The sequence below is a fragment of the Oenanthe melanoleuca genome, unplaced genomic scaffold (assembly GCF_029582105.1).
Source record: "Oenanthe melanoleuca isolate GR-GAL-2019-014 unplaced genomic scaffold, OMel1.0 S095, whole genome shotgun sequence".
NCBI lineage: Eukaryota > Metazoa > Chordata > Aves > Passeriformes > Muscicapidae > Oenanthe > Oenanthe melanoleuca.
The window spans coordinates 25,591-40,051 of record NW_026612744.1 but is presented as its reverse complement, the minus strand read 5'-3'; the positions used below and the strand labels follow the sequence as shown (position 1 = coordinate 40,051).

At 43.5% G+C, this 14,461-nt stretch overlaps 1 protein-coding gene across 1 annotated transcript; it reads right to left on the bottom strand.

Annotated features, from left to right (window-relative positions):
* Positions 1–346: 346 nt before the first annotated feature.
* Positions 347–13,084, bottom strand: LOC130266590 (N-acetylglucosaminyl-phosphatidylinositol de-N-acetylase-like). The gene is made up of 3 exons (XM_056515838.1): positions 12,802–13,084; positions 9,783–9,882; positions 347–1,306 (listed from the first exon to the last, which is right to left on the bottom strand). Exons 1-3 carry the CDS (start codon positions 13,049–13,051, stop codon positions 1,291–1,293), a joined length of 366 nt encoding a protein of 121 aa, XP_056371813.1. The 5' UTR covers positions 13,052–13,084; the 3' UTR covers positions 347–1,290.
* Positions 13,085–14,461: the final 1,377 nt, after the last annotated feature.

Genomic DNA, 14,461 nt, shown 5'->3' with positions numbered 1-14,461 from the left:
GTGTTATTTCTATGCTGTCATCATTCTGAGGCATTTGATATTCTGCCCTTTGGTTTAAACCCAAGAATGGCATATGAATTTTTACCATAATAAACTTTCTCAACAGACTTTGCATTCTCATTATTCTATCCATGCAAGCCACAAGGACTTTTTTCCTCCTTAAATGTCCAATCTGCAGGCAATGATTGTGAAACTCCATTATTTCCAGGAACTGCTGGCAAACCTACTGCTGTCTGCTCTTCTCAGTATTGCCTGTATTTTCCTTGTTCAGCCTTAAAAGCCAAACTTGGTTTGCAAAAATGTCTGGGTTTCTTGATGCCAGAACTGAATAAAGAGTAGAACAGGACAGAATTAGATGGTTTTATTATGCTGAAAAGCCATTAACTCACATTAAAGTCTGTAAAACAACAAGAGCATAAAACTGGAAATAGATGCTCAGCCTTAAATCCTATTACTCAGAAATTTTCCTAGGCATTACCAATCTTTTTGGTAATGTCTTTTAAAGATCCACCTTAAATCTTTTTAAGCTCCACCACCCTCATCTGATCCTTACAATCAAAACAATGTGGAGTATTTTTTAAAATTATAACTACTTGGATTTTCATCATTCAGTAAAGTGAAAATAATCTGTAAAGTAAGACGGCTTGAATTGTCCAGTATAGATGATCTCTGTCACAATTTGGTCTTCAACAGGAAGAGGTAAAGAACAGACAGGTATTCTCAGTTTCCTGGAAAGAGAATACACAACAGGAAATACAGCCAAGAAAGCTGAGAGATGTGACAAAGATTCTGGATTATTCAAATCTTTCATCAGTCATGATGATCCAATAGCTACAATGGAAAACTCCCCACATAAAGGTTATCTGCAGAACCACACAGTGATCTCAGCCACACAGCAGGATCTCCACAGAAAGCAAGGGAATTACTCCAAGTTTACACTGGCAGGACCAAGATCAGAATCTGATCAGATCCAAACAAAAACCAAGCAATGCCACAGGCTGTAAGAACAATCAGCAGCCAATGGGGTGTAAAGGCAATGGAGATCTCTGTGATTCCAATGCACTTCAGTGACTGAAAAGATTCCAGCTCTGTTGTTCTTCCTCTCCAAAACATCTTGGACCTCATCCTGTGATCCTGAGCACTCCTGACAGACAGCTCTGAAAAGGTAACTCACAATGGCCTGAGCTTCTTCAGCTGAGTATTCCCTTCCATTCCATTTGGGAAAGCTGTAATGTACGGAGCAGAGTCTGAGGCTGTGTCCTGGGAAGGGGAAAGCGACCATCCATGATGTCAGCAGAGTTCATTCCTAAATGCAAACCACATTGGGCTGTTGAGCACGATAATAAAAACCTGCTGACCTAGTTTCCTGCAGAACAAAATCCTCTGTCTCCCCTCCTCCTGTGCCAAACCTAAATCAGATCTCAAAATTAACCCTTTGACTAGCAATAATGATCCTCAACACTCATACAGCATCTCACACCACAAGAATAGCATGGAAACAGCAACTACTCCAACACCACGGCTCTGCAAAAAGGGAAGGTTATTGCAGGATGAAAGTAAGACCCAGAGAAGGTCAGAGACCTTAGCAAATTTCAGAAAATTTATTCTCTTCCTTCTAAAGGATTTTGAAGCTCCGTGCTCCAACTGCTTTGTTTGTAACATTTCTTCTATGCAAATATAAAACCTTCATTCATGATGTGGCAAAAAACAACAGCACAGCTCAGCTTTTTTAAAAACTGCATCAAATCACTCAAGAAAGGACCATTGTTCTTCCCAAATTTTGCAATGTCAACTTGCAAGTCCTTTTCTGGAAGATGAGAGCTGATTGTGCCTGCTCCAAGTGTCTGGCAAAAGCATTCCCTTGTAATGGCTTTGCTTCCTCAGTGATGCAATGTTTCATTTGAAGGGATGCCTGGGGGAGCTTCAGAATGCACCCAGAATGCAAAAATAACAGGGCATGTCACAACAAACTCAGCCAGGAAAATACAAATGGGGATTCTTTGGCTGTAGGATGCTTTGCTGCTGCTGCAGAGCAGAACCCACTGCAGTCAGGTAGGAGCAATTGGGGAGCCTCAGATTCCAGAGTGCTGAGAGCACCTTTGCTGGCTCACACTGACACTGCCAACTGGAGGAGTTTTCAGTCATGTGTCAGAGAGGGTTTTACTAACAGAAGAGTAGAGATTAACAACTGCTATAGAGCTTTACAAATGGGTATTTTACAATGAGGTGACCAATGTGCAACCTGCAAGTGGAATTGCTGACTGCAGCCAGAGCTTTCAGCTGCTGTAAGGAAGACCCAGCACAGAAAAATTTAATCACTTGTTGCTCCTGTATGAACTAAGAGAGCTTTGCCTACATCCAGACCCAGGACCTGGAACAACTCCAGTTTCCTATAACAGCGTTTGAAAAAAGAAGGAAACAGGCAAGTGACAACTACAAGGCATGTCAGCAATGCCACTTCACCTGAGAACAGGTTCCTGTCTCTGCCACTTTGTCAGTCTCTGCAGGGAAGCTGTTAAGGCTTACAGAGCAAAGACAGCACTTAATACACAGTACCCTCCAGGGAGTCTGAAGTGAAGAACAAAGAACTTGGATTAGGGAAACTGCAAAGGTTGTTGCAACTATATCTGTTCTCTGGATGCTGCATCTTCGCAGGTGAACTCCACAAAAGCTTCTGCTCCACCTTGGAAATTAAGAAGACAAAAGTTTGAGTTCCCACAGACTTACTACTAACATTGGTCAGGGTTAGAAACATGATGATGGAAAAAAAGCATCTTATTCATCAGATCTGCTCCCTGAGGGGTTGGAGTTGTGTGTGCTTTTTTTATTGACACAAACAAGTTTAACTTCCATTGTCTTGAAGAGGAAGAGAAGGCTGAACTCAGTTCTGGCTCACACATCATCTGCAATTCCAGCCAAGTCCCAGCCACACAACTTTTATTACTGGGAGGATGTCAGAGGCAAAAGACACAGCTGGAAACTCAGATCCCAGACTGAGCTTTGCTGTGCTGGCAGGGAGACAAACCAGTTTTTGATTTGTATATAAACAGAGCCAATCTGAACTGGAAGGTCATTAAGAGAAAACACATTTTACACAACACCCATTGTACAGTTCCCTTTCCAACTTTCCCCACACCAGCATTTTTTTTTAAACAAGACTTTGTCTTCTCTTGTAGACTGTTTCTGTGACAATTCCTGGGTGTGCTGAAGTCAATGGCCAACCCCCACGAATTGATGGAACTGAAATTCTTCAGATTGGATTCCAAAAAGAAGTTTGCCCAAGAGAGACTGCAAATCCCCTCCTCTGCTTTCCAATACAGTAATAACCTGCAGAAAATGCAAGTCCATTGCAGATGCAAAGGATGATGTTTCCAGATCTCACAGATTTACTTTAACTGAGGCATTCACATTTTCTACTGCAGCTACAATTAAAATAAGATTATGAGAATCCACAAAGAAACCACACAGTTCTTGTGATCAAGGTGTTAATGCCCTATCCATTGTGAGAAGGCTTTTAAGAGCATTCCCAGCAGAAACAGTAATATATTTTCCCTGAGTAAGCTTGGAGGAATGCAGAGATTCAAAAGCTTAAGCAGAATCCCTGCTAGATTTTTTTTCTGTTTGTTCCTCCTTTTTGATTAACTTGCTGCATTATTTGATATAATTGTCACTCTTTAAGGGTAAGAGTTAAGCATTTCTCTGAAAAACGATCTGTGTCTGCCTATAATTACCAGCTGCAGGCTCAAATGAGGGACTAACAGAGGTGCTGCTGGGCTATCAAAGCAGGGAACCTTCAGAAGCAAAAGGAAAGTGCCTGTCATTCTCCATTAGTTCCTTGGGGTCAGTTTTGGCAAAACACTCTGAATTGTTCCACGTGCAAAATAAAGAGGTGGTTGTAGTTTGCTGTGCTTAAAAGGGGACTCCTGGGTATAACTGTTGAAAATAGCTTTAATCTAAAGACTGTATCTTTCTATAGCTTCCTGGAACCATGAAGAAAAGTCCACTCAAAATGTTTTAACAGGAAATCAGCAAAACCAAAGACAAATCCTTCTGCTTGGACACAAGTGTTCTAGTGACAGAATGGCTCCCAGCCAGGAAATCTGTGTTCCCAAGAGACTGCAAAGCTGGGACAAGAACCATCTGCAAATCCAGGATGGCTCCTTGGAGCTTTCTTTGCTCTGAAGATGATGCCTGTCTCTAATGTATGTGGAGGACTTTCAAAAATCATTCATGAAAGAATAGAAAAAGGCAGTTCTGAATGAACTAAGAACGAACAAAAGAAAAAAAAACCCTTGTAATGGATTTTCCTGTTCTCCTGCATGTCCCTATCTTCAGCCCCAGACTCCTGAAATCCAGCCATTATGCACAGCTTTATTTCTTTTCTTACCATAAGCTCAGCAATGCTGATGGTTTTTAAGTCAAATCAAACTTTCATCAGCTTCAGGGGATGGCTGCAATCCCTCTTCTCATCTTTCATGTTTTGAGCTCAGTATTTCAAAGTTTTTATTCTGCTAAAATCATCTTGAGAATTAAAAGTATAAATTTCAATGCAGAGTATTTTGATTTGATTTCCATGAACCATTTTGTCCTCTAGCTGTACTCCTTCATTTCCTCCTGCATTTATTCTGAGCACTTGGCTTCTCTGGCCAGGCTCTTCCCCTCAATCAATCCCTGAAGTGACTTCACTGATGTGCTGGGACAGGTCTCTGTTGACATCTGAGGGAGAATATTTGAGTGCTCCCAAACTTAGTGCAATACAAAGCTTTGTTTCAGAAAGAAGCTTTCCTGGAGGGCTGTGAGACAGCTCAACCCCCAGAAGAATTTCTTCTTAAATTATTGCATAGAGCAACACTTACAAAAGCAGATGCCTGAAGGCAGACTTTGATATAATCCTTTTTATAAAGTGTTTTGAGGTCCTAAAATGCCTGCAGGAACTGCCATGTGGGAAAGCATTTTGAAAAAATTTTCCATTTAGAAATGTAAATAAAAATAGGTGGCCAAATCTTTTATTGTCTTCTCAGAAAGAAAACAATTTACATTTCCAGAATTACACTAAACAGAAATGCAATCTGGCTACAGATTGATAAATATCAAGATCCCCACCTGACTGACAAAGTGCCTTATTATCATGATGAAGCTTGTTAGTGTTCAGGATGATTTTGAGTCTGTTTGGCTGATTCAAGTTTGATTTCCCTGCAATACACACTGAGCATGTGATCAATTTACATGTCAGATTTCTGGTCCCACAGATGTCGTTCTTAATTACAGAAAATTCTTAAAAAAAAAAAAAAGATCTTTACAGCATTGCTGGGATAAGGAAGATTAAGAAAATCCCATCACTCACTCCTGAAATATGCAGCTCTTCCAGAATAAAGCATGGCAGCAATTTTAATCAGCACACAGATCAGCTTTTTAGAATTAGCAAGAAAATAAAATGTCAAACTATCATACCACAGGGAACTTAGGAAGACAAAATGTAACTCATTACTACAATTACTCCAGCAGAATTAAAACTATCAACTACTGATCCCAACATATGAAACATTAGAACAGGAAAGAAGAAATATTAGGGAATAATATTACCTTTGTGACAGAAACACATAAGTAAGATAAACACACATTGTAGAATCCCACAGCTCTGTGCACTCAGCACCCACATTCCCATCAAGAAACCCAAGGACAGCAAATCCAGACTGGATCAATGGGATGGACTGAGCCTCTAAATTCTAATAAAAAGGCTCAGATTTCCAGTGATATTTTTTTTTCTCTGAAGGGCCTGAGTGTTTTTGTATCTTTGTGATCACCACAACCAGACACACACACTATTTACTTAAGGATATATTTTTCTCATGACCTTACAGACTCATTTCTCTGTCATGGAGAGGTCATGGAAGGAAGTTTGTTAGAAGTTAAATATGAGGAAGTGCAATAAAGCCTATTTATCTTATAGGAGGGAAAAATGAGTCCAAGAGCACAGAATTATTACATAAAAAATATATTAAAAAAAATATTTGGAGCCTCTCTGCAGCCTCATAAAAATAGCCTGTGATAGTGCATGGGCAGATGTCCTCTCTCCTGTGAAGTGTCTGATCAAAGCCCTTTTGGACTTCAGTGAAATAATAATAATAAAAAAGCAAAGGGAGTGCAATTTCCATGGAAACTTGGAAGGAGATGTAACGTTGTTTGCCGTAAGCGTCCGACTGTGAATGGAAAATTTTCCAGTTTACACAGATCTCAGCTATTATTTTCTTTGCAGAGCAAACTTGGGCCAAATATTTTCTGTCATATTAAAGATGCAAATAGTCAGTTTTACTTTCTGTCCAGAACAACTGTGCACAAAAGCTTCAGAATCCACAGTAAAACATCTGATATTTATCTTTCCATGAATCCAAAACACACATTAGAAACAAAGAATAATTTGGGCTTCCTTTTATCTGCTTCTCTTCAGAAAGTGAAGGCAGCTCAGAAATCATCTCCTGTTCATGTGCAGTGTTTCAGACTAATAGACAGCCAGAGCATTGGCAGATGTGCCCACTGTAAATGGGAGCTTAACTCACAGGAAAATCTACTGTTGCACAGAGTTTACATCAACACTTATATAATTAATGAAATGAATTTTATCTTACATGAGTTTCAGAACTCACTCTCTTGCTACTCCTCCCTTACCCAGCAGCAGGAATAATTGTGACAGTCCAGAAATTAACTTTGAACAACACAAGACCAAGTTCTGAGCTGGGCTGCTCCAAGTGTTAAGCCTTGTGTGGGAACGGTAACAAAAATGGATTGTGAAACTTTTCTCCCCTAAATGCAGCTGGCTGGTGTAGTGTGGGAGCTGTGATAATGACATGACAGCTCAAGGGACACCTCTGCAAATCTGGTGCCTGACCTGCACTAGTCACAAGTTGGAAGAGTCCAGAGCTCAAATCTAAATTAGTCTGGAACATGTGTGCATGCCCAGACATTCCTGCCCTTCCCACTCCTGGACATGTCCCATACAGCAAAGAACTTTTCTGCAGGAAGTTCTTAGTGATCTCAGATCTCTAGGGCTGAAATGTGGATACAGCTTGAGGGCATATTTGTGCAGATTTGAGTTGTCTTTAAGCAAGATAACAAACACAATGGCAACATCAAACACAGCTCCTGTAAGATCTAGGCAGAGCAGATAGAGACTGAACTGGTCGTGCTGGGAATCCTGGATATACTTGAGAGAGGCATTATTTAAAGCAAGGCACTGCTTGAGAAGGATTTGGTCTTTAGCACAGATTTCACCATAGGCTGACTGAAGCTTTCTCTTCACAAGTTCACACACAGCCCCAAATGTCATGTTGATTTTATACCTGCCTGCCCAGTGAGATGACAGAGCAAGTCAATCACCTGGCTTTGCAAATCTATTTCCCCTTTTACATCTTGCAAATTCTACTCACTCACTTCTAGATCACACAAAGAAAGAGGAAGCAGCATGACTCAGCTCCACACTACAATGGCTGGAGCAGATCCAGACCTTGCAATCCTTTGGGCTTTCCTTACCAAAACACAAAGCTGCAGCTTGGCTAATGTAAAGCATGCAGTGTTTGTGTAAGCAATGGGAGATGGGCAGCAGGCCAGCAGCTCTCCCAGAGCAATGTACTCCTTCTTTACATTGATGGCAAATTATCTTCTGAACAGCTCAGCAAGGAACAAAAGAGCCAAGGGGCTCTGATCTTAAAATGCTAAGGAGGAGCAGCCTCCTGAGCTGTATTCTGTAGGCATGAATTTACATTGAAATCTAGTGGTAAATAATGAATTACCTCAGCAAGTTACACATAATGCCATACCAGCAAATATTTTTGTATAACCTGTAAATTACATAAGTCTTAAGAGACACAGGAAAACTATTTGCCTTAGGGAATCCAAGAACTTCAAGTAAATTTCAAGAACCTCGAGTCCCAGTGTTTTGTCTTAACCACTGGAAAACAGTATCTAAAAATTAGCTACACTAAAAATTCAATAAAAATAGTGTGGTCTAGAAATTAATCCTGATCTTCTCCAGTCTGCTAACACCTGATCCACAGATGTTTTTCATAAAGAGCATTCACAAGGTGAGTTATGGCACAGTAAATAATGCATTGTAAACACACTTAACTTCACTGTGTAAACAAGCTCGGAGCAAAATTCATCAAGAGTTTCACTTCATTTACTCCCTGTAATGCACAACAAAGTTGAAGGATTTGATGGTTATCTCATAGCAATCTAACTCAGAGATAAAGACCTCAAATCTAAACCTGTTTCTTGGAGCAGTGATGTACATTCCAGCCCAGCCCTAGGCAATGGGATGGCTCTGTCATTTCAGGCACTGCCTTCACAGGGGGGAATCACAGATCAGGACAGAAATGTGTGCAATAATGATAAAGTAAGAAAGAGGCACCAGCCAAGAGATTTCTCTGAAATGGCCCTCACCTTCCAAAGACTGACTTACAGCAGGCAGCTCCCTGGGCTGTGTGTGTGGGATGACTGAGCAGCATCAGAACTTGCATCACTCACCAGCCAACCTCACATTGCTTCAGAGGATAAAAGGCCAAGTGGCTTCAGGGCTCTGTTAATGTCAAAAGATGGTTCATTGAGCAGACTTTCTGCTTAGCTAAGCTGAGCAGCTTTTTCCTTATTCCTCCCCAGAATGTTTTGGGCATTGTCATATGCTTGTACTACAAAACTTGCAGTTACCCAAAGCCAGTTCATGAGAAGTGAATGGAAACATCTCGTTTCATTCCAAAGGAAAAACAACTTCTATGCTGTTTTCCTCAGCAAGCTGAAAACTTGGAGAGAAACCTAAAGCTAAAAAAAGCAAAGAACTCAAAAAGATTCATATTCTGGACTGTGGTTTCTGCTGCCTTAGCTCAAGGGAAAATATGGTCATGGGAAAAGGGCTTGCCTGGAGCCAGATTTTTTTTCAACTCTGACTCTTCTAGCTGGAGTGGCTTTAAATCAATATGTTGCTATTATTTCTTCATAAACAGAAATATTCTTTACGGGCTGTGTGATAGCTGTTTACAAGTGAAACAACCACTTGTATCATGTTTCCTAGCAATCAGTGTCTCATTCAGATCTTATACACAGACAGTGATTGAGTAATTTGAGAGATTTTACAACATTAGTTCCAAGTTTCACTGATTCAAAGTGTTAAATCACCCTCCCAGAAGAGAGTTCCTGCACAGAGAACTGTCAGCTTTGTCACCTACCTCTGCAGCTACACACAGCTAAAGAAAACACCACCACACCTTAGAAAAACAAATCTTGCATGGCCTAATTTTGAAGAATCTTACTGTCATGTTTTTGTGGACTGTCTTTAGTACTGCAGTTCACTTTTGTCTTTAGCCAGGACTAAAGCAGATTGTAAATATAAGAGAATTCCACACAACCCTGCAAAGACCACCTACAGACAAACCTGCCCCAGGCAATTCAGAAAATTTCTGTCTAACACTGCAACAAGTTGTTATACAACAAAATGTGATCATGCTGCCCAGACACATGGTGCCAGATCCCAGCAAGTGTGGTTATCATTATTCTAACTGCTGTATGAACAGAGCTTCACCAGGAATTGTGATCCCCAAAATGCAAAAGAATTGTCCTTTGCATTAATTAGATTTATGAGAAGACAATTTATTAATAAAAATATCTAATATGGTCTTTCTTGAGATACCTCAAGGCTTTTCAGAACAACACAATCAGCTCTTCTGAATGTTAAACTGAACTTTAACCTCCTTTAAAACCGCAGTGGAATTCTGCTGGAAAGGAAAACCAGTTACCTGTGATCAATGACTGTGACATCAGAAGCAGGAATCCCCAGGACACAACAACTCTGTTCCAGCTCTTTCTTACGAATCTCTCCTTGATTGTAATAATTTCCTGAAAACAGCAAACACAGTAACAACATCTAATTCAATTTAGGTTCACATCAAGGGGTCCAAACAGTTCAGTATCTTCTTCCTTGTTCCATTCACAGAGGAAATTAAGACAGAACTGATACGGCAAGATTGCAAAAATTTACAGAGGCAAAAGGAGATGGAAAACCTAATCAAGATAAAGGCAGTTGGGAAAAGTTGTAACAGAGATCAACAAATAACAGGGAAATGGGATTCATTATCTTAAAACATTGCCTCATTCTTCACTGAATTATTTTCTTCTCATCTTGCCCTGACATTCCCTTATTTTTTCTTGGCATCAGCCATGCAAAGTCCCTGCCAGAGCTGTGATGCCCCTTCCAGAACATTGCTCTATGCAGGGCAATACTTGCAACTCAATTTTAACTTTGAAGCAATATAATGAAAAAAACAGTTGAGTATTAATATGTGATTCAAGTGTGCAGTCAGCTGTCTTGAATTACACTAGAACTTTTTATTGTTGTGGGTGTGAGTCATCTAAATCTAGCATTTCTCTGGAGCAGTATTGCAATCTGAGCCCTCACTAGCAAGCTTTGTAAAATTTTCAAAGAGAGAAAGAGTAACTAGGAACAAAAAAAGCCTCTTCCCCCAGCCTGTGCCTGAATGACTTTGGGAGAGTGACAGTGACTGACTGAGGGACGAACCTTGGATTACAAGTTCTAGCTCCAGCAGATGAAGTGTGCAGCCTGTCTGCAATGACTGAATGAGTCCAAGAAGGTTCATTTCAGACTGATTTTTACCAGGCCATTACCAACACAGTGCTGGAAGGTAACAGCTTTTGCTGCAGTGCAGTGTCACAGCAGACTGCAGGTGATGCTTTATGCAAACAGTCCCACTGCTCTCAAAGTACCTGACTTGTGCTGAACTCAAAGCTCCACAGCTCCAGAAACGTGTCAGGACATCAGGAATATGTCAATGCTCACAAGAAAATCTGGGCAGCTGTTGAGAGCAAATCCAGCTGAATAGCTGATGCTGCTGGACCTCATCCATGGAGCACTACAGCCAGCTACTACAGAGAGCAAAGAACATTTAGACTGAGTTATTAATTTAATCTAAGATTATTCAGCATGTCAAAGACTGATTTCTTTTTCCCAGTGCTGTAATTCTAACTCATTTCTAAGTCAAATTGATGGATAACTGAAAACTGCAAGTACAATGGTTTTTAAGTAATGATTTTGTCTCAGTGTTAACAATTTGCAGTGCCTTTGATCAACTCACTTGTCATCATCAATCACTCAAACAATGAGAGGATGAACCATCTGAATCACCCACAAGACCAATCAGAGGCTTTTAAAATAAAAATCTCTTAGCTCATAAAGGTGCTCTCCCCTACATTTCCTTACAGGTGAGAAAGTACCTAGAAGGAAACATCAAACACACTGAATGTGTCATGCCACTGAATCAGGAGTAAGAAAATTCAACAAAACAAACAGAAACACAACTCTTCTTTGGTAAGTTCTCTACCAGCAGCAGTGTATTAGTCCCCAAAACTGAAATGGCAGAGTTGCACTTCAGTTATCTCCCCACAGCTGTGGAGAACCAAATGGGATGCACAGACCTCTGTCCCTCAGCAGGAGACTATGACAGCTCTGAACTAAATCCTGAATGGGAGGTGCAGAGCCATCAGGGAAGCCACCAAACCACTGGACTCCAATAGTTTAATCCCTATCTTCTCACCTGGATGGTCTGGCAGGACAGAAAGCTTTGGAAATGACAGAAACATTGGCAGTGAACTGGCTGGAGTTGCCAAAGGCACAGGCAGCTCCTTACCAAAGCTAAGCAGCTCTCAGTGTAAGAACTCTGGTATTGCAATATGATCTGAAAAATCAATTCAAATGAGGTTGTTCCTTATGCACAGAAACCTGAACAATGGAATAACTGCTCAGGTGTCAGTTCTGCAGAACAATCTGGAGCTTTAGCAGACCACAAGAAGAACACGAAAGTGCTGTGCTGTGAAAAGTTCTTGTTCTGGGCAAACAGTGGAATCCTCCCACTCTGTTCAGCCCCAGCAAGGCCCCAGCAGCAGTGCTACTTCCAGTTTGTCATCACTGCCCTTCCAAAAATTACATGAACCAAAGGAAGAGTCCAAGGGAGAGTGATGAGAATGATTAGAGGTTTAGTAAACATGATCTGTGAGGGAAGTCTGCAAGTAATCAGGTTGTTTAGTCTGGAGAAGATAAGGCAAAAGAGGCAGACAACAGTCCTAAAATATGTAAGGGGCTGTTACAAAGGGATGCTCTGATTTCCACGTTCCTGTCAGGCACGAAAAAAATAAACAAACAAGTTTAAATTACACCAGTGACTCAGGAAAAAGTGATTTGAGGGAAAGCTAAAGCAGCACAGACAGACCCCACAGGCTGAGGCACCTCCCCGGACATTCTGGAGAACAAACATTTGTCTGCAGCTAATGAAGAGACATCGATGCTGCCTCCAGGTCAACTAGAGCACTGGAGATGGACAGCACGGCCTCGCATTCCCTCCCGGGCTATTGTTCCATGGATTACAATGCAACTGCTATTTTTAGATGTCTTACAGAGAATGTATCGCGACATTAGAACTGGTTCATCCAAACAAGTCTTCTGCGAGACGACAGAACTACAAGGAGATGCCAAAAGGCCGTGCTAAACAGCACCTTTGACAGCCCACTGACACCGCCACGCAGTCTGAAAGTGCCTCAGTGTCGCAACTTTCGATTTGAACACGTTCCCGTCTGTTCCGACACGACACGGGGAAGGGCGGGCGATGGCCGCCCCGTGCCTCAGTTTCCCCACAGCCGTGCACCTTCCACCCCGCGCCACGGCGCGAGGCCACACACGCGGGGAGCCATCACGGCGGCCTTCCCGTGCCCCGGGGGGGTGTGGGTGCGTGGGTGGTCCCCGCTCACCTGCGGAGCAGCAGAGCACGGCGGGGGCGGCCCCGGCGCTGCGCAGGCCGAGCAGGGCGGGGGCGAAGAACATGGCCTCGTCATCGGGGTGCGCCGTCAGCACCAGCGCGCGCCCGCCCCGCGCGCACACGCGGGACCCCGCGCGGCCCCGGCGCAGGCGGCGCGCGCCCCCGAGAAACAGCAACAGCAGCAGCAGCGGCGGCAGCGCCACCGCCACCGGCGTCCCCCAGCACCACGGGCCCGCTGCCATGGCGACCGGCGCGCCCCGCCGCCGCGCCGCCGGGAAACGCCAGCCGCGGCACGAAGGTTCCGGCGCACGAAAGGGTCCCACCCCTCCCGTCACCGCCTCGGGGCGGGGCCGCTCGGCCGCTGCCGCGGAAACGGAGCCCGGGCTGTGCCGCTCCGGGGCTCCCGGGAAACGGGTGCGGCTTCTGCCGCTTCAGGGCTTCGCGGGAAACGTGTCCCGCTGCTGCTGCCCCAGGGCCGCCCGTGAGGAGCAGGACCTGCCCTGGCCAGCAGGGCCTGAGGGTGTGCACTGAACACGGGCTGTGCCCCTGGGCGAAAGCCCTGACTCTGCCGGTACCTCAGTCGTGATTAATAGTGAAAAAGTCGAGCTTTTCAGCGTGTGGTACCTTTTATCCCTGCTGTGGAAGAGACGTGGGTTGGGGGAAGCTCAAAAGCAAGGCAGGAGGAGCTTATCTTCAAACACGTTCTGTGGGGTATCCTGAGCGTGGCTGCAAATGGGGGAAACTTCTGGATATGGTTTAGAAGTGAAGTCAACCACTGGAGAAAGCTGCAGAGCAGGAGACAGGAAGCGTTAAAATAAACATGAAACAGTCAGTCAGATGCACGAGGGCTTGGATGCTTTGCTTTTCCAAACAGGCAATATGGAAGACAAGTGTACAGAGCAATGGTGGAGTGTGGGAGCTGGGTGGGTTAAAGCATAGAATACAATTTAGAAGAGTTTTGATGAGCAGCTCAGACCTCACCAGGTCTTCCCTGGCTCTTATTTGGACACCTTTAACTTTCAAGTGATTCCAACTGATTCCATTGCCTTGTGTTGGGATTAGAGACTGGGAACATCGGTCTGGAGATGTGCCGTGTCACCATAGCGTGGCACTTCTAACCGCTGTAATAACACGAGCCTCGTGCAACACGTGTTTTCTGAGTGATCCTGTTTGCCACAGGGTGAGCCCCAGCCTTTTTACTCTGAACCAGTAATTGTGTGGGCACCCATCCTGCAAACGCGGGCACGACTTCTCCGTTTAATGGATATTGGACAATGAGGTAATCTAATCTTGCCTAATGCTACATCTTTCCCATAATAAACCTGATGATAGAGATTAATTCGTGATTTTAGCACATCCTGGGTTACAAATTTGCGCGTACGACGCCGTGCAGATTTGAAACGGGAGTTTGCAGGAAACGAGTTACACACTCATTCTGGGGGAGGAATGAACAGACATTTAACGAGATTTAAACCTCTCTCACATTTTCGGAGTCGACCTCAGGGCCAGCGCGGGAAGCACCGCGGACGGGGCGGGCAGAGCCCCGCAGGACAGGACGAGCTCCGGGCGATGCTCCCGTGAGGGGTTCCTGAGGCCGCGTTCATCGGCGCGGCCGCGGCCCGGGGCCCTGATGGGTCATTATCAATTTACAT

What these genes read in the sequence shown, in the direction of transcription:
- LOC130266590 (XM_056515838.1), bottom strand. Translation starts at nt 13,051, where the DNA reads ATGGCAGCGGGCCCGTGGTGCTGGGGGACGCCGGTGGCGGTGGCGCTG. An exon ending in CGTGCTCTGCTGCTCCGCAG is followed by an intron (nt 9,883 to 12,801) that starts GTGAGCGGGGAC and finishes TGCTGTTTTCAG; the next exon opens with GAAATTATTACAATCAAGGA.